This window comes from Notothenia rossii, assembly GCF_949606895.1.
Source record: "Notothenia rossii genome assembly, chromosome: 1".
NCBI lineage: Eukaryota > Metazoa > Chordata > Actinopteri > Perciformes > Nototheniidae > Notothenia > Notothenia rossii.
Genome location: NC_136912.1, coordinates 79,320,458 through 79,346,942, shown reverse-complemented (window position 1 = coordinate 79,346,942; position 26,485 = coordinate 79,320,458). Strand labels below are relative to the sequence as shown.

At 38.7% G+C, this 26,485-nt stretch overlaps 4 protein-coding genes across 9 annotated transcripts in view; 3 read left to right on the top strand and 1 right to left on the bottom strand.

Annotated features, from left to right (window-relative positions):
* The window catches only part of abca7 (ATP-binding cassette, sub-family A (ABC1), member 7), a 35,404-nt gene extending 22,712 nt beyond the window's left edge, over positions 1-12,692 (top strand). For all 3 annotated transcript variants that reach the window (XM_079649043.1, XM_079649042.1, XM_079649044.1), the window contains 23 exons: positions 230-375; positions 1,014-1,138; positions 1,270-1,371; positions 1,566-1,758; positions 2,031-2,125; positions 2,208-2,240; positions 2,361-2,466; positions 2,545-2,619; positions 2,730-2,899; positions 3,380-3,557; positions 3,927-4,042; positions 4,321-4,465; positions 4,738-4,861; positions 5,194-5,323; positions 5,660-5,786; positions 5,882-5,944; positions 6,186-6,292; positions 6,651-6,792; positions 6,947-7,081; positions 8,454-8,557; positions 8,744-8,836; positions 9,333-9,582; positions 10,305-12,692. In XM_079649043.1, coding sequence (XP_079505169.1) covers positions 230-375; positions 1,014-1,138; positions 1,270-1,371; positions 1,566-1,758; positions 2,031-2,125; positions 2,208-2,240; positions 2,361-2,466; positions 2,545-2,619; positions 2,730-2,899; positions 3,380-3,557; positions 3,927-4,042; positions 4,321-4,465; positions 4,738-4,861; positions 5,194-5,323; positions 5,660-5,786; positions 5,882-5,944; positions 6,186-6,292; positions 6,651-6,792; positions 6,947-7,081; positions 8,454-8,557; positions 8,744-8,836; positions 9,333-9,582; positions 10,305-10,784 — 3,239 coding nt within the window. In that variant the 3' untranslated portion in view covers positions 10,785-12,692. The remainder of the gene's footprint in view (positions 1-229; positions 376-1,013; positions 1,139-1,269; positions 1,372-1,565; positions 1,759-2,030; positions 2,126-2,207; positions 2,241-2,360; positions 2,467-2,544; positions 2,620-2,729; positions 2,900-3,379; positions 3,558-3,926; positions 4,043-4,320; positions 4,466-4,737; positions 4,862-5,193; positions 5,324-5,659; positions 5,787-5,881; positions 5,945-6,185; positions 6,293-6,650; positions 6,793-6,946; positions 7,082-8,453; positions 8,558-8,743; positions 8,837-9,332; positions 9,583-10,304) is intronic.
* Positions 12,239-14,891, bottom strand: LOC307018853 (uncharacterized protein). 2 transcript variants are annotated; one of them, XM_079649331.1, is made up of 3 exons: positions 14,037-14,891; positions 13,195-13,291; positions 12,239-12,706 (listed from the first exon to the last, which is right to left on the bottom strand). In XM_079649331.1, exons 1-3 carry the CDS (start codon positions 14,643-14,645, stop codon positions 12,696-12,698), a joined length of 717 nt encoding a protein of 238 aa, XP_079505457.1. In that variant the 5' UTR covers positions 14,646-14,891; the 3' UTR covers positions 12,239-12,695. The 2 variants fall into 2 exon arrangements, with proteins under 2 accessions (XP_079505457.1, XP_079505456.1); XM_079649330.1 differs by having other exon boundaries at positions 13,097-13,291; positions 14,037-14,885.
* An 895-nt stretch (positions 14,892-15,786) lies between these two features.
* Positions 15,787-22,519, top strand: r3hdm4 (R3H domain containing 4). The gene is made up of 8 exons (XM_079679093.1): positions 15,787-15,997; positions 17,056-17,213; positions 17,416-17,537; positions 17,785-17,902; positions 17,990-18,075; positions 18,609-18,694; positions 19,651-19,706; positions 19,991-22,519. The coding sequence occupies exons 1-8, from the start codon at positions 15,960-15,962 to the stop codon at positions 20,092-20,094; spliced, it is 768 nt and encodes a 255-aa protein (XP_079535219.1). The 5' UTR covers positions 15,787-15,959; the 3' UTR covers positions 20,095-22,519.
* A 132-nt stretch (positions 22,520-22,651) lies between these two features.
* Positions 22,652-26,485, top strand: part of arid3a (AT-rich interactive domain 3A) — a 53,280-nt gene continuing 49,446 nt past the window's right edge. For all 3 annotated transcript variants that reach the window (XM_079679069.1, XM_079679068.1, XM_079679067.1), the window contains exon 1: positions 22,652-25,763. The gene's annotated coding sequence lies outside the window, so the exon portion shown is untranslated. The remainder of the gene's footprint in view (positions 25,764-26,485) is intronic.

The following is a 26,485-nucleotide window of genomic DNA, read 5'->3' as shown; positions in this document are numbered from 1 at the left end:
CTTCTTGAACACACACTCATAACCTTTAACTGTGAAAGTATAGAAATAAGAGGCTTGCTTGTTTTCAATAGCTTTACATTTAAATTCCACATTCGTTGTCATGTCGTGTTTCACATCAAGAAATTTTCTATCGCTGTGACCCAACCCAACCCCCCGACCCAAGTGTCTTAATCTTATCACAGTTGGACAGCACTGACAGGATTCTACCTGTGTTTTCTCCTGCTTGCAGAACCTCAAGAGACGGACCTGCTGAGTGGAGATGGCCGAGGGGGGGTCCCGCTGACGGGCTGGTGGCTGACCTGGCAGCAGCTCAGGGCTCTCTTCATTAAACGCTGGCTTTACGCTCGAAGGAGCCGCAGGGGCTTCTTTGCTCAGGTGATGACAAATATCAGCAGCAGCTGTTAGAGAGCGAGATTCAAAGGCCATCCATCATCACAGAGTTTATTTTTTTCATAATGAGAGCAAGTGCTCTCTTCTCTCCGGCAGTCAGTTGACTAATCAGTTAGTTTTGGATTTGTTGTTGCTAATCCTTTCTCCATATGTTTGTGTTGAAGTGACTGAAGGGGAAAAAACGTTTTTGATTACTCCAGTGTTGAGCTGGAATGTAATGTCCTCCGTCAGTGTAGGTCTACTTCAAGTGTTTGATCATGCTCAGGTTCAGACTGTTATAATATGTTTACACAACAGTAAGCGAATAAGCCTACAGAAAAATACATTTTTTTATTGAAATACATTTTTTAATCTGGTATGATAGTTTTTGAGTTAACATAATTCTCGCTTGTCTGGTTCTGAAATCGGTTGCTGCTCTGACTCAACACTGGACGATCAGAAATTGTTTAGCCCATTACTCACTTAAACACAGGAATGTGGGAAAACAGGATTTAGGTTGAAATATACCAAAGTTACCCTTTCACAACAAAACGAAAGTCAGTTTCTCTGTGCTACTCTATTTCCATGGCTGTTATTCATTCTCTCTGTGTAAGTTGTTCAGCTGATGGCTGTTTGCGATTCAGATTGTGCTGCCGGCTGTGTTCGTGCTGATCGCCTTGCTCTTCAGCCTCATCGTTCCTCCCTTTGGGAAGTATCCCTCCCTGCAGTTGCAGCCCTGGATGTACGGGGAACAGTTCACCTTCTTCAGGTAGGCCTCCACCCAAACATTCACTCTGACCTTAATCAATACACAACAGATTTATAATATGTTTCCTCTGCTGTAAATTGGTTGGGTCTACCGTGTGGAATAACTCCTCCCCTCTGGTTAAATATTTACAGCAATGATGAACCTGGGAACCCGGCCATGAAGAACCTACTGGAAGCTCTGCTGGAACAGCCAGGTTTTGGTACCAAATGCATGGAGAGAGAGGACAACAGCACGTAAGAGACAACCCCTCTGAATACAGTGTACAATGTGTGTTAGCAGAATCAAAAGGAACAGTGATGAAGTTAGCGGGACACATGGTTCTGAAAATCAGGACTTAGAAGATAGTGAGTAAGAACACACTGAAGCAAAAGTAGTGGTAGTTGTATTTACTTAAACCACACATCTTTACTTCCTGTTTTCCGTTCAGGATTCCTGTGTGTGAAGACGAGCGGGGGGGCCTGTTCATGCGGCCGCAGTTGTCTTATTCTTCCTGGCAGATGTTCAGCAGAGGCAACTGGAGTAGACACAAACCGTCGCCTGACTGTCAGTGTAGCACGGAGGACGTCCGGCGGATGCTCCCCGACTGCCCGCAGGGGGCCGGGGGTCTGCCGCCTCCACAGGTCAGTGGCTGTCAGACTGACCTATCAGAATGCAGTGTTTAATTATCTGACCTAAACACCTGGGATTGCAGATTCAAAACACCACCAATGCACATGCACATATTAACATTAAATACCCTTGATCTCCGGTCATTTCAAATGGAGCCAAAAGCACATACCGGGACAAAATGTTATATTACAGTTAATAGGGAAATACAAATACTGTCTATGGAAATGAATCTTAATGTGTCTGTATTTGGCTCCTGAGATCTTTTTGATTTGTTTTCTTTTAGAGAAAGAGGCTGACTGGAGACACCCTCCTAAATCTGACAAGTTATAACATCTCTGATTACCTGGTTAAAACCTACTCTCAGATCCTCAAGAAAAGGTACTTAATACACATTTTAAAAATGCATTACAGTTAAAAATATTCTTTACAAATTAACGTTTTACTTCTGTGTCATTTGCAGCATAAAAACCAAGAAGTGGGTAAATGAATTCAGGTAAGCTCCTGATTTTAAAGCATCATTTTGGAAGCAAAATATCTGCAGTAACACTATGCACGTGATGACATTTCAATAAGACTGCCAAGAAACAAACTTTTATACTGCTCTGTGTTGCAGATACGGGGGTTTCTCCCTGGGGGGCAGCTCCACTCAGACCTTATCTCAGGTGCATCATGTCCAAGACTCCATCGCGGCCATCAGGACTCGATATCGAGTTCCACAGGTATAAGTAAGCTTCAGGGATGTTCCACTGATCCTGCTGTTGTCCTGAATACATCTGACGTTCTTTAATTCCTCACAGAACAGTTCACTGGATCATTTGCTAAACAGACTGCCAGATTTTCTAGGAGGACTGAACAGTCAAAACAATGTCAAGGTAAATGTGATTCTGTGTGTCTCTTTTTACTTTATGTTCAGTCTGTATTTACAGGAAGAATCTAACCTAAAACACTTTGACATTTTTCTCCTTTTCTTTTCTGTAATCAGGTGTGGTACAATAACAAGGGATGGCATTCAATGGTTTCATTTGTCAACGTGATGAACAACGGCCTGCTGAGAGCCAGTCTGGACCCCGGTCCAGAGAGGAGGAAATACGGCATCACTGCCTACAACCACCCGCTCAACCTCACCAAGGAACAACTCACAGAAATGGCTATGTGAGTTCAAAGCTGTGGACTTTTGGGATGGATTTAGTTTACTGTGCTTGTTATATTACCTCAATTTGTATAAAGAAATAAATCCATCTTGGTCAGGGCCTTAAGGACAGATGGATTAGTGTCTAAAGGCAGATTTTGACAGTAAAAGGCTGCAACAAAAATGCAACCTTTAAACCAAAATGAGTGGAAACCAATAGCTGCGTGGAAGGTAAAATATTTTCACAACATGCATACAGTATTACTGTACAACAAAATGATGCTTCAATAATTGGTGCGCAGTAAGGGGAAGCATACATTAAAAACAAATATTTTGGGTCAGAAACCAATCAACACATTTACCAAAAACCTCCTGAACAATTGATTTCCTAATTGAATATCTGAAGTTAAACAGGATGTGATGGTTACACCGTCTATATATTGTGTATGTTAACGAGTGTTGCTCTGTACCTGACTTGTGTTTCTCCCTGCCTCCTCTGTCAGGATGACCACATCAGTGGACGTTCTAGTTTCCATCTGCGTGATCTTTGCCATGTCCTTTGTGCCGGCCAGCTTCATCCTTTTCCTGATTGAAGAGCGAGTCAGCAAAGCCAAACACCTTCAGTTTGTAAGCGGAGTCAAACCGATCCTCTACTGGCTGGCCAACTTCAGCTGGGACATGGTCAGTTCTGAGGAAGAGGAAACATTTTACTATCAGCCAGATTTCCGGTGCTTGGATTTCACAAAAATATAAAAAGAAATCTCAAATTAAATGTAATATATACATCTAAATCTCAACCTTTACCAAGATCTGCAGAAGGTTCAAGCTAAATATGTTTTTAACCTCGCTCAAATTTTGTTCCAACTTAATGAAACATCCTGTTGCCCCACCAATGCAGCTTTTTGCATTTTCTTCAGTTAAGGGGATGCATTTTGGGGTTTTTACATCTTGACCCGGTGTACAAATGTACTTTTCTTCAATAATCTGCATTCGAATATTCTCAATAGAAACATTTTTCAATGTTCAAATGTTTTGGTTGTCCTCTTTCAGTTGAACTACACCGTCCCGGCCACCATGGTGGTGCTGATCTTCATCTGCTTCCAGCAGCAGTCGTACGTCTCTGAGACCAACCTGCCGGCTCTCATCCTGCTGCTCCTGCTCTACGGGTACGACCAGGCTCGGGCTCCACTCACTGCTATCCTCACTGCTGCTCTTCTAATACCATGCACAATCAAGTGTCACAATAATATGATCTAATCGTCTCTTTCAATCTGTTTGCTCCAAACACAACTATCAAAGCAAACGCATTTATCGCCATGATCATAAATGTTCTCATTAGACACAATCATTTATTTTATAGATGTAACCCACCTATTGTCCGGGTTTAATTAGTGTGTAACAAAAGTGAAGAATCTGAATTGATTAACATAATTATCCGTTGTAGGTGGTCCATCACCCCTCTGATGTACCCAGCATCCTTTCTGTTCTCCGTGCCCAGCACAGCCTACGTGGTCCTGACCTCCATCAACCTCTTCATTGGAATCAATGGCAGCATCGCCACCTTCGTCCTGGAGCTGTTTGTTGACGAGGTACTAACGGAGACAAATATGTATTTATTAAATAATTAATTTCTTTCTTTCGGTACAAATATTCATAAGTCTGAGGTTTTTAATCATTAAGAAGGTATAAGGTAAAAACGCACACGGTACTGCTGCAAAGCCCCCCTCCTCTCACTTACTGCTGCCTGATGTCTTGTCTCTCATCATTTGAACATTGCAAATGCAGAGTTCTGGTTGACAAATAAAACAACAGGGGTGCTTTATTGAATTTCATTTCATTTTGTTTCGTCTTTTCTTTCTAGCATCTGAACGAGGTGAACAGGATCCTGAAGAAGGTGTTTCTTATCTTCCCTCATTTCTGCCTGGGACGAGGACTCATTGACATGGCCAAAAACCAGGCCATGTCCGACGCCTTCCAGAGACTGGGTACGTGAATATCCTTCTCAAATAGTTGTCTAAAACTCTGCACAGTATTTCAAAGCTGAATATGATTTTTCTGAGGAATCATAAAAGTCTGAGCTTTTGCTGCTTGATTGCTGTGGTGATTGTGTGCTGGACTTTGAATATATCAGATATAGCAACTTGTTTCTGTGTTATAGGACCCCTTTCTGAATTAGTTACCATTTGTTACATTTCTCTTTGGAGTTATTTTGTGGATACTTTAACACTCGAACTGCCTATTAGACTGCAGCCAACACAAATCACGTAAGACATTTCAATATATGTGTTTGTGATTGTGTGTGGTTTTGCTCCTCCAGGCACAAAGCAGACTCTGGACCCTCTTCAGTGGGACTTTGTAGGGAAGAACCTGTTTGCCATGGCAGTTGAGGGTCTTGTCTTCTTCATCTTCACCATACTGCTGCAATATAAATTCTTCATTAATTTCAGGTACGTTTTTAACAACTATTTGAATATTATTAATAACATTCAGACAGAAGTTGAGGTTGGAATCAAGCTACAGCATCTGCACCAAAATGCCTTTGTCTGAATGTCTTTCATTTTTGTAAAACACCTTGAATTGCCTTGTGTTGAAAGGTGCTATATAAATAAACTTGCCTTGTCTTACCAAAGTGATTGTGAAGAAACACATTTCTAAAAAGTAGATTTGAAAAATAAATGTTCAGCAAACAAATGAGTGCTGTCTCTGTGGAACATCAGGAAGACAATGTTACACTGCGCCATAGTGACACATGTTACAGTTTGATCTTGTATGTCTCCGTTCAGGCCGTGGTGGTCCGAGCCTGAGGTGCCTCCTCTTGGTCCGGAGGACGAAGACGTAGCCAGGGAGAGAGAGAGGGTGATAAGTGGCAAAGCCCAGTCAGACATCCTAACCATGTTAGACCTGAGCAAGGTAAACATCTGCATTCAGCCCACATTGATTTGTTTCCTGCTGCAGCGTTATGAATTTCTGCTTGATCATAAAACAAAAAACCTTTTGGTTTGCAGGTTTATAAAGCAGGCAAGATGCCGGCAGTCGATCGTCTCTGCCTCGGGATTCCTCGGGGAGAGGTGGGAGGAGAAAGAAGCCTCTGTATATTCCAGCAATGTTTGGACTAAATTACTGTTTACTAAATTACTAATACAACAAATCTTCAAAAGGATGTAGTCCCTGTTGCTGAATTTGTTTCTCCTTGTGTTTATGTCAGAATCTGAATTCTCTGTATTAGTGCATATAAATATATAAGATAAGAAGATAGTATTAAAATTAAATGAAAATAATAAATTACTATAAAATATTTGTGTCCTCCAGTGTTTTGGCCTGCTGGGGGTGAACGGCGCAGGAAAAACCTCCACTTTTCGCATGCTGACCGGAGACACAAGCATCACCTACGGAGAGGCTTTCCTGAATCAACACAGGTACAAACCCTCCGCTATTCAAAAGCTTTGTTCTACTAAGTGAGTTACATCAAATGAAATGTAAACTTTAGCTTATAATCTTTCCTTACTATAAGAGGAAATTCATAATAAGAGAAAGGAAAGATTTACTTGGAATATTTTCTCTCTTGACATGTCAATAACAACTTTTAAACCATGATTCTATTTCATTATGGGGCATTATTTGTCTCATATTTAGAATTATTCCTGAATGTTATGTGTCAAAGAGATATTGTAAAAGAGATATCTAAATGCTGCTTCTGTGATGAAATAAAGAATACATTAAATAAAAAAAGATAAGTATTGTTCTAGCTGTTGACTCTGTCTCTGTGGTTCTCAGTGTGACAACAGAGATGGAGCGAGTGCACCAGCTGATGGGTTACTGTCCGCAGTTTGACGCCATCAGCGACCTGCTGACGGGTCGGGAACATCTGGAGCTGTACGCCCGCCTGCGGGGAGTTTCAGAAGAGTCTGTCGCCAAGGTAACATGTAGGAATAACTCACACCAAAAAACAAGACATTTGAGTTTTGTGATTTCTGAATTTGTCTGACGCAGTTAAATAATTAACATGACAGGTATATTAGGCTACACTGTGATAGACTCTATAGTAATGTACCTGTTCTGCTGTCCTGCAGGTGGCGCAGTGGGGCGTGACGAAGCTGGGACTCACCCAGTACTCTGAGCGGGAGGCGGGAGGATACAGCGGAGGCAACAAGAGAAAACTCTCTACCGCCATCTCCCTCATCGGGGCTCCGCCTGTTATATTCCTGGTGAGAAACGATTCACCAAACAGCTGGAGAGCAACCGCCAATCTCTCCTCCAAGGATAAAAGTTAATACCACTAGATAACTTGGATGGACATGGGGAAAAAGCCCTATGATTTTACATTTTCTAAATTAAAAAACACAAACTTCCGCTGCAAAATCATCATAGATTTTGCATTTAAAACTTCACAGCTGTCACCTCAAGATACAAATAAATGTACTGCTATTATACTCTTGTTACCTTGATTATGTGGGGAATAACTAACTTAATGATTGGTGCTACTCACTTATAAGCAGTGTTGGGCAAGTTACTTTTAAAAAGTAACTAGTAATAGTTATAGTTACTGCTCTCAAAAAAGTAACTAGTTACTTTATTAGTTACTAAATTGTAAAAGTAACTAGTAACAAGTTACTTTACTTTACTTTAAAAAATAATAACAATACATATACAAGTTGTTGTGTTGTTCTGTGGCACAGTAAGAGAAAAGACAATTCCCCATCATTGTAGCAATTATCCTTCTGAAATGTAGTGGAACAATACAACACAAAAGATATGTTTAGACATTTTGACAGGCATCTTTATTGTAGCCTCAACAATCAAGTTCTAAGTAGTGCACTTGTAGTGCAATATGAAATAAAACAACTACACTCTTTTGGCAGTGTACACATTAACAACAACTACATTATTTTGGCAGTGTAACAATTAAACAAGAACTACACTCTTTTGGCAGTAACAATTAAATAAATAATAAACTGTAAGACTGACACTGAAGACAAACAAACTATTTTCAGCCTCACAAAAACAAACTAACAGTAAAATAATTTACCTCACATCTGGCCATTTAGCATAAACAAAATCAATAATGGTGGATAAACTTAAGAAGAGGTGCTTTCAGCCTTTAAGTAATACTTTGAGATGCTTTTCAGTAAGGCTGGTGGTGGGTGTTGCCGTGTTTGTGTGTCTGTGTATTTTCCCCATAAGGCAAGACCCGCCAACTCTGTCTCTGATTGGCTTACCCTGAAATCTTACCCCGCGTTAACTAATCATCACTCCTCTCTGGTCACTTTCACTTTTCCATGGTACTGTGAGAGGACATCACTGTATCCGCCTGTAAGTTACATCCGCAGGGAGATTCGGTTCAGTTGGATCACATAATGTAACGCAGTCACGCACCCATTTAAATCACAGTAACTATAACGGCATTACTGAATGGGATTAGGTAACCAGTAACGTTATTAGTTACCGCAAAAGGTAGTTGCGTTACAGTAACACGTTAGTTTGTAACGCGTTAGACCCAACACTGCTTATGAGTAGCAAGCTTATATTTATAATTCTTTCTTATTATGATTGTTCCCTTGATGTTTCATTTCTTATTAGGATGAGCCCACCACTGGCATGGACCCAAAAGCCAAAAGGTTTCTGTGGAACTGCATCGTCAGCGTCACCAAAGAGGGGAGGGCTGTAGTCCTCACCTCACACAGGTAGGAGCAGGTGTACACTAAATATTTTTGTATACTAAATACATGGCAGGCACAACTTCCTGTTCCTTTAATAGAGCACTGAAACATCTAAATGAATATTCTGCTGCTTCATCACATCCCTCCTAAGAATGTCCTCATAGTGTATGTATAACAAATGTTTACGGTGTTTTTATCTTGTACGGTCAGTATGGAGGAATGTGAGGCTCTCTGCACCAGAATGGCCATCATGGTGAACGGCAGATTCCAGTGTCTTGGATCTGTACAACACTTGAAGAACAGGTAAGCTTACTTATTTCTGTGTAACCTCCATAACACAAGTTAAACAATGAATGAATGTTGGAGATTTGGGTTGTTTTATGTCTCACATCTCCACTGCGCCTAACTAAACCCCTCGCCTGTATCAGTTTTCAAACGCAAAGCGTGCTCCCTGATGTTCCCATGGAGATGAAACAATCTCTTTACAAGCTAGCAAAATGTATATAGGTTATTAAAATATTGCACATTTCATAGACACAAGTCAAAAAGTTCTTAACTGTCAAGGAACTAAAAAGTAAATAAGAATCACGTACAGAATCAAACGATAAACCAGATCAAATATACAAGGGGAAAACATGCATAGGACATAACTTAAAACTAAATATACAGTATATCTGCAATATAGATCTACTGTAAATACCATTCTGAGTTTAACTTTTTCTATATTGTGTGTTTTTATAATTAAATTCCATTAAGCTGTATTCATTAATTGTATTCATTAAATGTCGATATCTCCCAGGTTTGGTGATGGCTACACCATTGTTCTCCGTCTGATGGAAAACATGCCGGAGCCGGCCTCGTGCCCCATCAGCAGCTTCATGCAGAGCTCTTTCCCCAGCATCGAGCTGAAGGAGCGCCACCAGAGCGTGCTGCAGTTCCAGCTGCCCTCACACGCCTGCTGCCTGGCTCGGGTCTTCGAGGTTCTGGCAAACAACCACGAGGAGCTGGGCATCATCGACTTCTCGGTTTCACAGACCACTCTGGACCAGGTGAGAGCAACTCAAAATCCTGCATCTTGTGATGTAATGGTGCTGAACCGTGATTTTCTGTGGATAGAACTAAACCAATCTTTACATCTTAAATATCCTTAATGGAGCCAGTGAGTCATTTGCTCAATGGATGCTATTTCCCATGAGGCTTTGCTCTCTGGCTGGTTTTACAGTAAGGCAGCATCAATTAAATGATGAACAAACTATTGTTAAATTGACAATCACATGTCGACAATAAAGAGTATTGATAACCGTACTATATAACTCTAATTCGTATCTGCATTACCTATATTATCACGCACTCTCATTATTTGACATGAGTATGTGAAATATTACAATGGTACAACATGTAGATCATCTTTTTATTTCAAGTTACAGTGTACTTAATGAGGGGTTGCCAAGTTGTATCAAATGGAAAAAGAGAAGGTGTTCATTAAATCTTCCAGCCACATTTATTGATATTTGGTGCAGCAGTTCTGTTCCAATATGTGAAAAATGATTATTATTATAGTTTATTGTATTTTGTTACTATTTATGCAATTTTTCAGGAAGAAATCTAGTTTCAACTCTTGAGCAGTTTGTTGGTTTTATTTTAAAAGTGGTCAGTTCAGAGATATTAGGAAAATAAATTTGATGGCTAACTGACCATCATTACTGTCAGAGCAAACCAGGCTAATTTAAATCAATCAAACAATGACATTAAACCTGATTCATTTTTATAGGTGTTTGTCAACTTTGCCAAAGAGCAGAAGGATGACGACATCCTCACTGATGTTATCATCAGCAACAGTACAGTACAGACCAAACTGACCACTTTGGTTAACAGGGTTAACCCTCCCACCATCCTTCCACTGCCGCCCATCACTCCCCCTCAGCCGAGCAAGAGCCCGCAGCAGCCCGCAAAATCATCTGGCAGCAAACCCAAGGAGGGGAAATCAAAAAATCCCAAACCTGGCATGGTGAAATCTAAAGAGGGCAAAGCTAATTGGGAGAAGAGCAGCAGCATGGCAATGACACAAATACCTCAGAAAGAAGAGAAGGCTCAGAGGACGAGCCGGAGGGCCAGCGGTGGATCAGACAGCAGTTCTGGTGGAGCTCAGGGAGAAACTAGTCAATCCAGTAAATGCAAAGCAGAGAGCTCCAGTCAAAATCCCTCTGCACTGTTCATAGTCGACGGCAACACACAGGACAGCGCACTGTGAATTGGACTGCTGCAACACAACAAGAAGTTTTGAACACTTGCTGTACGTTCATCCGAATGTTTTTCAGCGCAACAGCGCACAGTGTTAGAAGTGGAAGAGATGGACTATGAAAGTTACTGTAGGGGTAAATGTATCTCCTCTGAAAAAAGAATGGTGAGTACCTCATAAAATGGCTTTGGTGCCTTGTTCACCTTGTTAACATATCTGTAGCTTTTATACCCTTTTTTGGGTTCATAAATATAACACTGTCTCTCTTTCTGCATCAATGTCATCAATCCAAAGTTATAGAAAATATTATGCAAGGCTCAATGTAAAAACAAGGGGTGGCGTTCCTCAGGGCTCAATCATTAGACCTCCCACAATCTCATCTTTACTTTGCAAAAAACACTTTAAAAAAAAGAGAATGCTGCAAATGCTCAAACAATGACTGAAGATCATGCGTTACATTAAATGATTATGAGGATTTTATGTATTAAAGCATTTAAGGGGTTTCACAACAATATGCAGTATATCTGTATAGAATTGTTACTGCGGGTTCATTGTGAAATACCTCATACATATTAAATGATGAACTTGACAAGTTTTTTTTTTAATTAAACATTTATTTTGTCTTTTATCTGTCAAAAGATTTATTTTTATTTTTTGTGTGGGTAACAGCCACTGTTGAAACCAAGGGTATTGTTTATCACTAATTAGGGCATATTTGGCTTTTGTATTTTAACAGTATAAGTCACATTTGAAAGCAAACTCATAAACTTCCTGCACAGATCTTAAAGGTAGAGTAGGTCATTCACTTCAGAAAAACTTTTTGTTATATTCCATGGAATGGTCTTAACATCCCGATAGCAATGAATACATGAAATGCTTTGACAATAAATACATTAAAAAATGTCATCTGTGGAATCCGTAGTACTGTAAAAAGCACGACCAATCATCTGAGCCGGCCCGGCTAAAATAACTGGATGGCCTACCTGCCTGCATATTAGGAAGTCTGAAGGAAGGGGCAGATTTTTATTTGGCTGCGTACTTTCAAATTCTAGCGCACTCGAGCTGGTTTCTCCATTCTTACCTACCCTACCTTTTAATAGATCTGCAAATCCCAATTAATTATGACAAGACAATTAAATGTAACAAAGTGTTGTTAAATAATGCCAAATTGCAACAATCGAAATTAAATCATATTTCAAATCAAATGGATCTGAGATCTATAATACAAATAATTAAAAATAGGGTTCAGTCTGACCACCAATCACAACAGATTTACCTTCAGTCAAAGTAGTTTTTTTTAAGATTCTTTCCATAAACTGTATTTCCTCTTTTTTCTATCTTTCTATCATTCTGTCACAGCAGCTGACTGAATGTCCAAAGCAGGTTCTTACTGCACTGTTACATATTCAAAAGATTGTTACAAAAGTAACTATAGGCATGAAACAAATATATAACTGTACAAGATCAAATGTTTGAAAAGTTTAATGTATTGAGAAGGCTGAAATGATGCAGGAACATAAAGATGGATTAAAAAGGATGTCCTTTCTGAATGAACGTCTGTACAACTGAATGTAATGTTAATGTATTATGCTTGAAACGTTATACTTGAACCTTAATGTATCTGTGCATCTACTATAAGAGCATTATATATTGGAGATATGCTAGTATAGGAAAGGAGAAACGGGTATCTGTCTGTTGTGAATGTTTTGTCCTGAAGGAAAATAAAACTATATGGTTTCCTGTATACTTTTTAAAACACGCTGTGCTGTATGTTGTGCGTCCAGTTTGTGGTTTTCGGTGAATCACTGCTGTGCGTTGGAAGTCGGGAGGTTTATCTTCGTCATTGTGAGGCTGAGCATCGGTGTTGATGCAGATACAAGTGGAGGAAGGATCATCTGTTTACACGACATCTCCCCACTGATGCTACTGCTTCACTGTTCAAAGACAAGAGAGAAACCAAATGTAATGGATGGTTTTCTACACACTGGATCTACCAATATTGCCACGCTTATATTCCAGTAGTATTTAGACCATTATGGGGCTATAAAATGAGTGTTAGATACTCTTAAGGATACATAATAAATGAATAAGGTTTCGTATATAATTTAAGGTAATAATCCTATAGGTAAAAAACAAAAATATTACACTATGTTCACCTCTGTTATAGCTATTATATATGTGTACAGTCTTAAATTGATGATATTTAATTTAACTTTCAAATCAAATATGAACAATGCCGTAGCTTAAATGTAACCCACTACTGTATTCCCCTTTTGTATTATAGCTACAGTAAAATACAAGATTCTCAAAACCACCACGCGTACGTATGTATTGGCCAAGTTTCTGTCCTCTGTAGTGCTTTTTTCTCTCAAGTGCTGCTCTCTAACAGCCACCAGGAGATGATCTGCTGGCCCTTCATCACCTCCTCTCCTCTTCCTCTTCAGTTTCTGTGTGACCATCTGCAGCAGAGTGTCCAGGCTGGACAGGGAGATGTCAGGAAGACGAAACTCTGGAGATCTCTGCAGAGAGAGAGTAGAGTCAGTCTGACCTGTAGGGTGAGGATGTTTTAACCCTATCACAGACATTGTGACTTAATCATGTTCATTGCAGAAGTTCATGATGATCCCTTCTGTTTTCCAGTAAAGGTAAACGTTTTGGTTTTTCTGTTTTCATTTTCTTTACCTATCATTTATTTTTTGTGGCAGAAAATCCTACCTGATGTTTGTTAGCAATCGTCTGAGCTAATCTATCTATTATATTATATATATTTTTTATATTATAGCATAACAATTTATCCACATAAAATACATTCATACCTTTTTTTCCACATAACATTTCATCTGTTTAAGCTGAATTGAGATTGACTCCTAATAATCTACAATTGCACCAAGCTATGCGTATATGTACAATCATAATTTACATGAATGATATTACCAGATCAGCAGCTCTTTGAATAGCCTCTAATGTTTCCCCCTTAGCCTTATTAGCAGAAGCGATTGACAGCTCTGAGATTATTAGGTCATGGAAGGATGATATCCATTGCTTAATAAATAAAGTATGTGGGGGTTTCCATCGTATTACCTATCATTATTTTTGTCTACTTTTTTGTTGTTTGTTTTCCATTTTCAATGGGTAATTATGCCTTTTTGTATTTGTTTGTATCAAAACAAATCTTCATCTCCTGACCTGCTAACTATTTGGTGTTCCTATTGTATGTTTTATTTTCATTATTGTGTATTCAGCTGGTTTAGTAGGTATACTCACACTTTTAGAGACCATGGGGTTGTCCATCCAGAACCTGCAGTCTGCTTCTTGTCCTTTAACCAACCCGTCGCCTCTGCAGTCTTTTGTAGTGACGTTTGGAGAGATGCCTCTTGTTTTTTCAGATAATCTGATAGGAGGCAGAGGAGTATGGCATCTCTTCTGACACTCACAAAACTCAGCAGCAGATTTAGGTTGAGTTACAGGTGGCAGCACAGAGCCAGAATTGAATGATTGTTCAATATCAGTTTCCAAATGTAATCCCAGGAAAGAATCAAGTGTTTGTTCCACTGACTCATCTGTGCTGCTGGTTTCTGTGTCTTCTTGATTTATGCAGCTGTTGTTCTCTTTCTTCTCTTCTTCGTCCACATTCTCCTTGGCTGCAGCCAGGACAGGCATCAGGTTGACACATAGCCTCATTTTATTCCCTGAAGTCTCACATGTAGTAGCCTTGGTTGAGATCGAGTTTGAGGCGAAGACTTTAATCTTCTCCTTTGATTTCACGGTTCTCATCTGTGGAATTGATATCTTCATTTTACCTACGATCATCGGAAAAGCGTCTGGTTCATGTTCTTCTAGTTTTATCTTCCTTGTCTTCTTCTCTCTCATCATTCCAACAGTTGTATAAAGACACCTTTGATAATCTTTAATGGTGTTGTTCAAACATCTCTTGCAAATGCTTTTTAAATATAAAAAGAAATGTCCCTTGCTGTGTTTTGTTTCTCTCAGACGTAACAAACTGAACAGTTCTCCGTTTCTCTCTCGCAGCAGTGAAAAGAAAAGCACAGAATGTTGCAGGCCATAAAACTGGCTGTTATGGTAACATGCACACAAACGTCACCCTTAATCTGTGATTTGGGAGTCAATGTTTTTTTTTTTTTTTATTATATCAAAGGATGAAATATGTCTGAGCTAAACCCAGTCTTTGATGCTGTATTATAAAAATGATGGAGGTGGCAGAGGCAGTTTTACTTGTAAATTATGGAATTTGTTTGATGAGGCGTGTCAAAGATTGTCTATTGACAAGATGAATCACACAGAAGTTGATTAAAAACATTTGTCATGCACATTTCTACCTATATTTAAAAACACAATAACTACCACAGGAAACGTCATTGTGATGCTGTCAAAGCATGGCATGTCCAGGCATTAATCAGAATCAGAATTCTTCACGCACAATACATTTGCTTTGGTTAGTGGTGCATAGACAAAAACCAAGATATTAGAGTAAAAAATAATGCAATACTATTTTTTACTTTTTAAATAAATACTATGTGTAGTTATTTATTTAATTACATACAATTTTAATGTTGAAAATAATGAAAGAGATGAGAGAGGGCAACAAATATCCTGAGGTGTGCTAAAGTTCGAAGTATTTAGAATACAAAACAGACAGAGATAAATAGGCCTTTGTGTATTTACGTGAAGATATTATTCAATGTAACAGGTATAAACCTATAAACAGGTGGAACAGATTGTCGTTTACCACCCACGACTATAATATTGTTAACAGTTATTTGTGTAACGCGATACAAATGTTCATAGGCTACATATTATTATTACAGAAATAACACATTAAAGTACATATAATAAATAATGATTGAAGGAGGAAAACATGTTTACAAAATACAAATGTTTTTAAATATGTTTAATATAATTGATATTGTTAAAGTGATTGTATGTTTTGAAGCATTACAACATGTAACTATAGCGACAGAGTGAGAGCTCCTCATTTCCTCCGCTCTGTGTTTCAGCTCTATTTGTGTTCACTGTCAGGCTAGCAGCCGAGAAGCTATCTTCCCACAACAACCCCTGCCAAACTCACCTTTTAAACTTCTCTTTCCCTCCTTATTGCGTCTTTTTGTTTCTACACGGTCCGTAAGGATACAAAGCGTGTTTTTCTTCCCGTGTTTGTGCAGGAATAAAATGGTGGTTTTGACAAATAATGAAGAACAGGATTATATGTGAGTAAAAATAACGCTAGCATGCTAGTTAGCTTTAGCTTGGATGACAGTTAAATAGCCATTTTTACCACCTCTCGAGTGCCAGCTCTGTTGATAATCCTGCTCATTTGTTGACGTTACTTGGAGTTAAATCATCTGTATGTTAGCCGTTTAACAGCTGGCCGCTAACCCGCAAACCTGGATTATTTTGTGTGTAGCTCTTTAAATTCAGGGTTAAATCTCGCCTGGGTGTTTTTACTTGATCTGATAAATCCTTCACTTGGCACTTGCTAAAACACAGATTATTCGTATTATGTAGATATTTCCTCGCTAGCATGTACAGTTCAGAGGGATCATATTGCTACATTTAAAATATGGTTTAAAACTGCATCAATGCTTCTGCCTGGTTACTTAGATTCACGATTGCTAAAGTTTGCATTTCAAGAGGAAATGATATGATATCTAGTGTTGGATAAACCCCACTAGACGGGCAGAGATTACATCAGATGATGTGGCTGTAGTGTTGCTAACAACCTGCAGGCTAAAAATGGCAACACCCACTGACCTACATCTGCAGCTCCTGCAGATTGCCATTACTTCTCAGATGCATTTAGAAAGACTGCAGAGATAAAACACAAGCAGCACATTACAATAAAGGAGATTATATACACCCTAGCTCTTAGCTAAGGGTGGTTTAAGTAAGTCATCTTTCACAACCACTCTTTTCTTGCCAATAACATTATGATGTAATGATATATTGCATGGCTGTACTGATGCAACGTTTCACCTTGTCATTCAGATCATATGCAATAGACTAAGTGTGCTTTCTCCTGTGCTGTGCCTTTCACCATCACCCCTCCTTCATACCCGATATACTGTATGTTCCTCAAAACTGAAGGGTTACACTTTTTTCTGAATGCCTTTACTCTCCCTCGTGGTTAAAGACATTGGAGGAATGGTAAAATAGTCATTGCTTCAAACACTTACTGTTATCTATAAGATCTGAGGTGCTGTTACTTCCTCTTTAGAAGTTGTGTGACTAAATGACCTATTGTGACATTTGTACTGTGTTTTCTCAGCCTGATAGAGGAGCGTCAATGCAGCTCCCTGCCCAACTCTCCAGCCAAGCGAGTGTCTCCCACCAAAAAGAAGCAGTTCTATATAAACCAAGCCATCCGCAACTCTGACCTCACTCCTCGAGCCAAAGGCAAGAAGAGCCTTCGCCGACTGGAGAACAGTAAGATCTTTTTATAGATGATATGATGTTGTTATCTGCTGCAGGATGAGCAATGCCGGACAATCCTTAAAGACTGAGTGCCTTAAACAGTGAAAAACAACATTTACATTGAATCGTCACCTCTTTTAAAACCTCAATCTATCCTTAAGTGTTGCTCATATCACAACTGTCCACGTCTTTATTTCCCTTCTCTGAAAACCAGCTCGCTACCTTGCTAATCTTCTTGAGAAGGATGAGTGCACCAAAGATGATCTGGAAGTTTGCAGTAACCCAGCGATCCCATCCATCTTCACTGAAGCCTGCACCAACGGAAACTACATAGAGGTAAGTTGTCTTCAGCTGGGCTGAGAGTGTCTCTCAGGTCTGTCTTGGTTTTGGATTTCTTTAGTTTTTCCCAACACTAAAAACGGTACAGACACGTTTTGGGGGAGGTTTTTCCTTTTCAACTCGTGACAAAAGCCAGAGACCAATAGCTTGTCTTGCACCAAACATCACATCTTAGTTGAATCTAAAAGCGCTCATTAAACAAATATATGTTAAAAATGTGCTTTTTATTCTCTCTCTCTTTTAGCCATGGAATGACTTCATGAATTGCTCAGGTGAGGAACAGGAGAAGCTGCTGTCTCTGCTGGAGCTGGAGGGGGCCAAGAAGAAAAGCACCAGCGGCCCGATCAAAGACCAGAGGAATGGTGAGCATCTTGGCCTGTGATTCTTTGTAAGCCGGGCTGTTGAGTAAAGTGCGGCTGTTTGTATGACCCTCACTCATCTCTGCACAGTAAATCCTGCCTTCAGCGCTCAGGACTGCTTCCAGAGGATCGATCGCAGACTGCGAGCGACTCTCAAACGGAAACAAATCCCCATGGTGAGCTTTCATCTTCTCCGTACCTACAGTGGCTTTAAACTTAAAGGTCCCCTATGATACAGTTTTTCATCAATATATTATAGGTCTCAGATATATACAAACATGTCTCTGAAGTGTTTCCTGAGACTTTCAGAATCTCTTTACATGTTTATGTATAAAAGACATGAAAAAGTGGATTTTAAGTCAAAGTCTCAACTTGTGATCAGTTGTCTGTCCGTACGGTGATCAAATACCTGGTGGACTAGTCCTTCCTGCATCTCTGCTGTGCAGCAAACCCAGAGGCTTCACTAGCTTGTTGTCTCGCAGTCACCATCACACAAATATTTGTTTCCTTTTCCTAGTTGACGTGAAAACAGTGACGTGCTGTCACAGATTTTTTCAAATGACAAACATGTTTAACCACAACCATGACTCAGCAAGAAAGCCCGCAGGTTCAGTATTTGGCTCAAGCATAAACCAGGCTTGAGGACTCATGATGGGATGTAGGTTGATCCTCCTGGCTGCCACTCAATGTGATGTTTCTCTCCTCACAGGGAACTCTGGAAATACTTGAGGAAAACGTCCTGAGCTTCTTCATCGCTCAGCCCAACTCTGTTTACACAACCAACCTAGCCAGCAGGTAGAGATCCTTTTTCTATATTCAGTGTAGGGCTGCTCAATTAATCGTATTTTAATCGCAATTACGATTTTGGCTTGCAACGATTATGAAAACAACATAATCGAAATAAAACGATTTTTTATTTTTTTTTATTATTATTATTAATTTTTTATAATATATATATATATATATATTTTCAGTTCAATTATACTTAAAGTTCAGGGTAATCAACTGTTGAAAACATACTGTTCACATTTTTCTTTCAATAAATGGATGTTTTCAAAGTAAATGGATAATCGTTTTTAATAATCATGATATCAATTATTGACCCAAATAATCGAGAATATGATTTTTGCCATAATCGAGCAGCCCTAATTCAGTGTATATGCAGGTTTTAAAAAAGCTTTTCATTGAATTCCCCTCAAATAGAGAGATAGATGATGTCCTATTGGCAGGCATTGTACATCTTTAGTATTCCACCTACATATTTAATTCCAAAATGTACATCATGTAGGATGATTTAAAATCCTTTCCATTATAAATGCCCAACTTCTATGTTGTCATCTGATAAGCCTCCCCTCATGGATGCGTTATTGAAGCTGAACTTCCTGGATCCTGTTTCCACTCTTACGGGTACCTGAAACAACAGAACCCACGATGCAGCAACCTTATGTTGTTTAAACACTTCATCTGACAGACATGCAGGCTAATAGCTCTGGGTCATACATCTTGGTCATGTTTCCCCACCTGGAAAACCAGTTTGTATTAGATTCTACATGACCCACACAATGAAGGGAGGAAGGTAGCAACAGCAGGACAAACATTAAACAAAACAGGAAGGGTACAAATCTCAAAAGATCGACATTAAACAAAAACAGAGACCAAGTTTATTGATGTATGTTGGGAAACTTGATGATTGTTTCTACAAATGGTTAGAAAACACTGAGGGGAAAATAATATCTCTGTTTGTGAATCAGCTTTGAGAGACTGCTGCTTCACGCCGTCTGCCAGTACATGGACCTCGTCTCTGCAAGTGAGTGGAAAATAAGGCTTTCTATCGCTTCCTAATATTTGTGTTTGAAATGCATCAATGCAAATCAATGCCTTGTTTATAATTGACAAACATACTTATAAAAACCTGACCTCAGCACACAAACAGTTGTGTTAAAGCTTTTGAACTCTACGTTTCATACAAATTAGATGATTGTGTTTGTATAATCGTATTGACGCAGTCCGGCTGCACGTAAAAGGCCAGCTAAAGGTTTTTTCAGTCGCATGAGAGAGATCAAAGTCTATTTTTCTTTGTTGAACCTTCAGGCAGCGACTACAACGGGTCCCGTCAGACTGAGGTGGTGAACAAGCAGGAAGACTTCCTTCCTCCTGGGCTCCTGCTGTCGGCCCACTTGGAGCAGATGAGCTGAGCCATGTTTCCTCCTCAGAGCTCTGCGGCAGCCAGGCGCTCCGACAGGTGGAGATAAATCTATTTGTCTGGATAACGTCCGCCTGGTTCCTTCCTTCCTTTTTCCTCTGTCTGGTCTCTGGTTTCTGTATCCATAAATACGTGAGAGTTTATCAACGCCTGAATGCAGATGGATATCCATCCTAAACATTAGCATGTTAGCATGCTCACTGTTGGCATGTGAGTATGCCGCAGATAGAATTCAGCTCAAAGCTAAGCCTGAGTAATTTCCTTGCCTTGAGAATAACCCTTTAGATTTTATCCTCAGGCAAAATGCTTTAATTTCTGCCAAACAGAAAATGGTCCGTGTTGTCAAAGCAGTTTCTCATTCAACCAAAAATGGTGTTGTCTGGTGTGAAAAGAAAGCATCATGGAGCTGTGTGGCTCGATTGAACTACTGTTTTCATTCTTGGGATCAAATGTTTTCCAAGTCAATTCATTAACATAATAATGTTATATGGATTGTTGATTCTTCATTTTAAGAATATTCTAACCTCACAACCTGATTGTTGATCTGGAATTCACAACTAGGTATTGTTACAACCCGGCTCGTGGGCTGTAACATAAAGCAGGGAGGCGAGACGAGAGGTAAGAATAATATAGTTTATTGTTTAAACACAACAAAGTAAATAGACACCAGCATCAGGTCCCCGAAACTGGCGTAGAGAAAGTGCCCAGAGGAGGGAGAGCGACGCAACCGGCTGGGCTCCTCCTTTATCCCGCTTCATCAGGTGTAGCTCATCAGGTAGGCATCCGCCCACAGGTGCGGCTCATCAGCACCTGAACCTGCGAACACACACAACCCACACACACACAAACAGACGGCACCTCACGTGGTGTGGAGGGGTCGTCACAGTATACATAATACAAACAAATCACACTTGTTTCAATTTCCAAAAAACAAATGGCAACCGTTCATAATCCTTGAGATTAGCATTCAAATTCATTTATGAGTTGTATATTAGAGCAACGGTTAGTCAAGAGTTGATCTATCTGTCCCTTTTCACAGCGCAAATGATAGCATTTAGAAACTACTGTTAAGTAAGACATCTTTCTTTCCAAGCATAAATTCAGAACAGTACATAATGACAATATTAACCTAAAAAGTGATGGAATAATTACTTAAATAACAGACTTTTATAAAATATATCTGTGCAGCTCTGTGCAGGCTGCAAGGAGTCATAGAGACATGTTGCAAAGGTGCTAAGACTGAGGTATGCATAAGGAAATATATCACTGCCTGTAGGGTCATCCTAGGATTAGTATAAGTGGTGAGGTGTGAGGCATGAACATGTATCATCTCTACATTATATGCACAGACACTTCACTCTTCATCTGAGGTACAGAAGTAAATTGTTTGCTGAGAAAGTCATTCTTAAGTTTCTTCTTTTAAGGTACAATTTATTGGATATTTCTTTCATTTTGTCTTTCTCTGCTGGCTTTGTCAAGTGTTATCACCTCGACTACTCGGCGTCAAGAACATTTTTTCCCCGATACACACTAAAGTACATGATTGTGTATATATAGTATGGCAGCACTGTGGCTGAACAGGTTGCTCATGTGCTGCTTTCAATGCACACTGGTGTAGACGAGGTGTGAGTGTTATATCAGTCAATACTCAAAGACAAGTAAAGGAACTGTACTATAGTCATAAACTGCTTATGTCTGTACATTTCGATGTATTTAAGGCTTTCTTGCTACATGCATAATGCTCACTAGGTTTACACACAAGCATAAAATTACAAGCATATTTTTTTCACGTAAACATGTAATATTGTTACTACGGTTTTAAGTAGAATGTCCAATAGATGTGTTACACTGGTAGAAATAAAACCATGTTACTTTGTTTTGATGATAAAAGCCTGCAGAGTTTTGACTCTGTATGAACATTAACTCTTACAACAGCACTTCTGCCTTATGAATACAAGTTTCTATGTTTTTTTCTACATTTGTACTTGACTGGATTTTGGAAACAATGTGTAAAAAAACTTGACATGGTGCATTTTGTTGTCAACCAAAGGGTGTGTGTTTGTTTGCGTTGAAATGACATTTCTCAGGCTCTAAACTTCTCTCTCTGAATGTCACGTAGTTCATCTCACATGGTGTCATCTACTGTGTACTGTAGACTTCCTTCAACATGAACTTGTTTTGGTCATGTTCACCCCAACACGGCGGGGCGCTGCCAACTTTTAAAATATAATAGAAGTAGTTGTGCCTGTAAAATATGAACTCAGATGATTTACTTGTGCCAACATGTGGAGAAGCCTAAAATATTCTGACAGCTTTATATACTAGTCAAAAACATCTTTGTGTATTTAATGATATGTGTGTGCTACAGCAATTATTTATAATTATCACTGCATCTATTAAAAGGATTTCAAATATTTCTCCTTATATGATTGTGTAATCTTTGTGCCCCCTTTTTGTATGTACCATCTTCCCTTATAAACATTTTATGAATATCATAGTATTCAGATATTCCACTTGTGTTGTAAAAGTAGCAATACTCAACTGCAAAAATACAACTCCTGGAGTTATAATGCTACATATTTACAGAAGTAGAAGCAACAAAATCTATATCAAAAAGTGAAAGTGTGATTTTAGAATGTTATTTTATCTTTTTAATTTCAATTAAATTACTAGATTAATGCGATTGCATTGACATAAAGTAAAATGTACTTAGTGACTTTCAATCACTTTGTCAAACACTGCAGATTCTCTGTTTCATCTCCATTTACACTTTGAAAGTCTGTAATAAGGCTTTTCCAATGTTTGCTTCCAAACATGTAATTTACATTTTTTGTAAGTAAGATATGAAATCAAGTGATACGCATTATGCAAAGATATTAAATACCAGAATCCCATTTATTCAGGATAAATAGAGGATTTTAATAATAAAAAAAGATGATGAATGATATTTAGTTTTGGAGATTGTTGAGTGAATGTTAAAAAAAATCTCGAATTATAATTGTGTAAAGTTTAACATTACAGTGTAGACCTTTAGTGGTGGTGTCTGGTGGTACCCAGGAGTCCTCTGGGTTTGCTCTGACTTGGCACTAGAGGGCGTAGTTGTACAAACAAATACAGCCAGTCAGATGAAGTCTTCAGACCCTTTACTTAAAGTACTAATACTGTTATCAGGAAACCGAACTGAAGTATTTGAAAGTAAAATAATGAATGCAGAACAAATATTTTACGGTTGAAGTGGACCTAATCAATGATTATCTAATGGTTATTTTTGATTAATAAGGATTTTTCTACTGATCATTTACTCCATAAATCGATCAATTGTAAAAACAAGGCATTCATTTGAGTCATATGATTAAAATACTTACAAGTACCTTAAATGTGAACTTCATCATCTACTAATGAAGGCTGGATACCCAAAGAGCTCAATGAAAGCTAAAACGTTTTTGGCAGTAAACTGCATAATTTCATACATCCTGTTATTAAATGAAAACAAACAAGCAGAGGTCATGACAAACATCGATTCGATGAACACAACGTATTCATAGACAGATACGACTAATTAATATTGAACCTAGCTTTGAAGCATCGCTTAAACATTTATTTGTAAAGTCTTGTGATGTTCTCGTTTTGTCTATTCCCCTTAAATGTTTAAGTTTAAATTCAATTATCTGATGAATTTTTCTCCATATACAAGAACATAAACTGAAACATTAAAATGATCAACATCAAATAAATGAATCACTTTATGGTGAACGCATGTATTAGATAGAAGGGAAAAAACACTTTCAGGCTGAAAAACACTGCCCAAAATATGTATGTGTGAATTTTCTGTTATGTAATGTACTTTTTACTCTTATTTGACTTGAAGATATGAACATTAGGTAGAACAAAATGCTTTTAATATTAACCCTTGAGTGATTAAAACTTTTTTCAAAGTATTGAAAGCTTGATTATTTCTAAAAAACGATTTATGTTTTGCACTTTGTGTTCTCATAAACGTTTTCATTTTGTTGCTCTACATCATAGGGAGTATGAAACTATTTCCTGTGTTGAAAACACCCAGGCTGAAACGTATCAGTGAGTGTTTCATTATGTTGACGTTTAATTTGAAGCGTGAAGTGGTTACAGTTGTCATTAACAAAGTTGGCCCGTTTAATTTTAATTTCTTACTGTGTCACACACGCTTCTCTCCTGGATACCATTACATCTGAGAAGGCAGGGGGAGGATCATTTTTCTGTTTTAAATATCTCAAGCTCTTTATTTTAGTAAGCAGCTGCAACCAGTCACTGCACTCAGCAATCCCACTGTAAAATCAGATTTGGAAACAGATTATATGACTGGTGACTTTTGGGAGCTGTCAACAATTGTGTGACGAAGACAGAAAATACAATTGCAAGCCGAGAGTTCATTGAACCGTGGCTAGGAATATCTTGAATGTAGTTTATTTTCAGCATTTAATGTTGGTTTTAATTTCGATAAAAAACAACAACATCCAAACCAAGATAAGCCAAAGATCAAGTCTGCAACTCAGCATTAGTAGTTTCTATCAGTCTGGTGATATCTGACTATCTCTTGTTTAGTGTTAAAAATCAATGTATCATTCATTCAGTTAGTAGGGCTCCTCATGTGTTCTGAAAGAAAAAAGATCCACCCTCCTTTTTTCAAAATCAATGCTATAAAGCTTTATGTCATTAAGTGACACTTAAGCTGTACAATTTGCTTGGATGAAAAAGAAAACTACAGGTCAGTTTTATAAAAGGCTGGTTTAATTAAGTAAGATAAAAAAGCTTATTTTATGCAGTATTTCTCCCTTCAGCCTTACTGCTGAACAGGGGCTCTCCACTAAGGGACCGTCCCTAAAAATCTACACCGATAGAAAGGGTAAACACAACAAACAAGTTACCACAAGCTCAATGACATATGCCATAACATATTTAAAAATTGAAAAACATAAATATGAATATAAATTATACTTGATGGCTATATTGAATGTATAACGTTTCAGATACACTTCGGACCCAGGCCCTTCCAACATGGCTACATAGAAAACTTGAGACATACAACTAAATACAATAGTGACATAAAATAAAGCAAGATAAAACAGAATTTGAAAGAAAATAACGGACCTATATAAAGAATAAAAACGGTATACTACAATAATCGACAAGGAAAAACACTTGTGTGCATTAGGAACAAAAAGGGTGTGTGTGAGTAAGTGCCCACTCCCAGCCCACTTTATATAATTCACAGCCGTGCATTTACAGACACCCCCTGCTCCTGTGGGTGGGGGGTGCATGGGGGGGCTGGCCCCTGCTGATTCAGAGGTTAGGAATTTGCATCTGATTACTGTTTGTCAACCAATGACGTGAGCGTGCAGACCGGAGCGTCTCTCCACGCCTCTCTCTCTCCGGCTGTCTGCTGCCTCAACCCGATACTCAAACTCTGAAAACACAATTACACGCAAAAGACGAATGCGTGGATATCATGCAGTTACATGAAACCACTTTATTTCCAGCCGATAAACACACGAACCTCCTCTCCTCTTCATCTTTCTGGTGTTTTCCTCTCTGTGTGTAATCGAGGCTGGATTCAGAGACGGGGAAAACAGGAATGTTTCTTCCGGTTCCAAAGGGTGTAAAAACTGAACGGAAGCCGATGTGGTAAGTTTATTTCCTTTTTTTCTCTGTTTATCTTATTTATACGGTTTTTCGTTTTTGTTGCTTCCGTTATTTTACTCGTCACTTACAGGACACAGCTTTTCTTTTTCTTTTAAATCGATGCTACGTTATCAAATCGCCTGATCGATAGTGCATTGGGAAGGTAACGGAGCTGGGCTCACCTGCCATATGTCACCCAACCTACGTAATCTAAAACCACACTCACTTTAACTGCACTATGCCTTGTAGTAATATCTAACGGGTCTTTGATTATAATGCATCTTTTTTGGGTGCTTACAATTGCATTTTAAACTATTAAATATAGTGAAATACAAATACAATGATTTATTATAATTAAACAACCAGTGGTCATATTACCGTAACTGTCAGTTATAAAGTGTACTAACGTTCTCACCAAAATACTCTTAGAAATGTAAAACCATAACACTGCTCGCAGCACTACTTCATATAACAAGCTGATAATTGAATGAATATATTCCGGTGTTAGCAAAATAACGGATTTAAACTAACCCACTCGTTAAAGATGTGTGGACAAAATTGTCGAATTCAATTATTTCGAAATTATTTAAATACTCGGTGTCGTCACGTCCTGTACAATTTGTAACTCATTGTTTAGCTACCACGCCATTAAAAATCGTCTGACGTCAGAGGCCTACATTTTATTGGAATTTGAGTTGATTAACTGTCAGTGAATGTGACTGCAT

What these genes read in the sequence shown, in the direction of transcription:
- r3hdm4 (XM_079679093.1), top strand. Translation starts at nt 15,960, where the DNA reads ATGGTGGTTTTGACAAATAATGAAGAACAGGATTATAT. An exon ending in AACGGAAACAAATCCCCATG is followed by an intron (nt 18,076 to 18,608) that starts GTGAGCTTTCAT and finishes CTCTCCTCACAG; the next exon opens with GGAACTCTGGAAATACTTGA. An exon ending in CATGGACCTCGTCTCTGCAA is followed by an intron (nt 19,707 to 19,990) that starts GTGAGTGGAAAA and finishes TTGAACCTTCAG; the next exon opens with GCAGCGACTACAACGGGTCC.
- LOC307018853 (XM_079649330.1), bottom strand. Translation starts at nt 14,645, where the DNA reads ATGATGAGAGAGAAGAAGACAAGGAAGATAAAACTAGAAGAACATGAA. An exon ending in ACCCCATGGTCTCTAAAAGT is followed by an intron (nt 13,292 to 14,036) that starts GTGAGTATACCT and finishes CTCTCTCTGCAG; the next exon opens with AGATCTCCAGAGTTTCGTCT.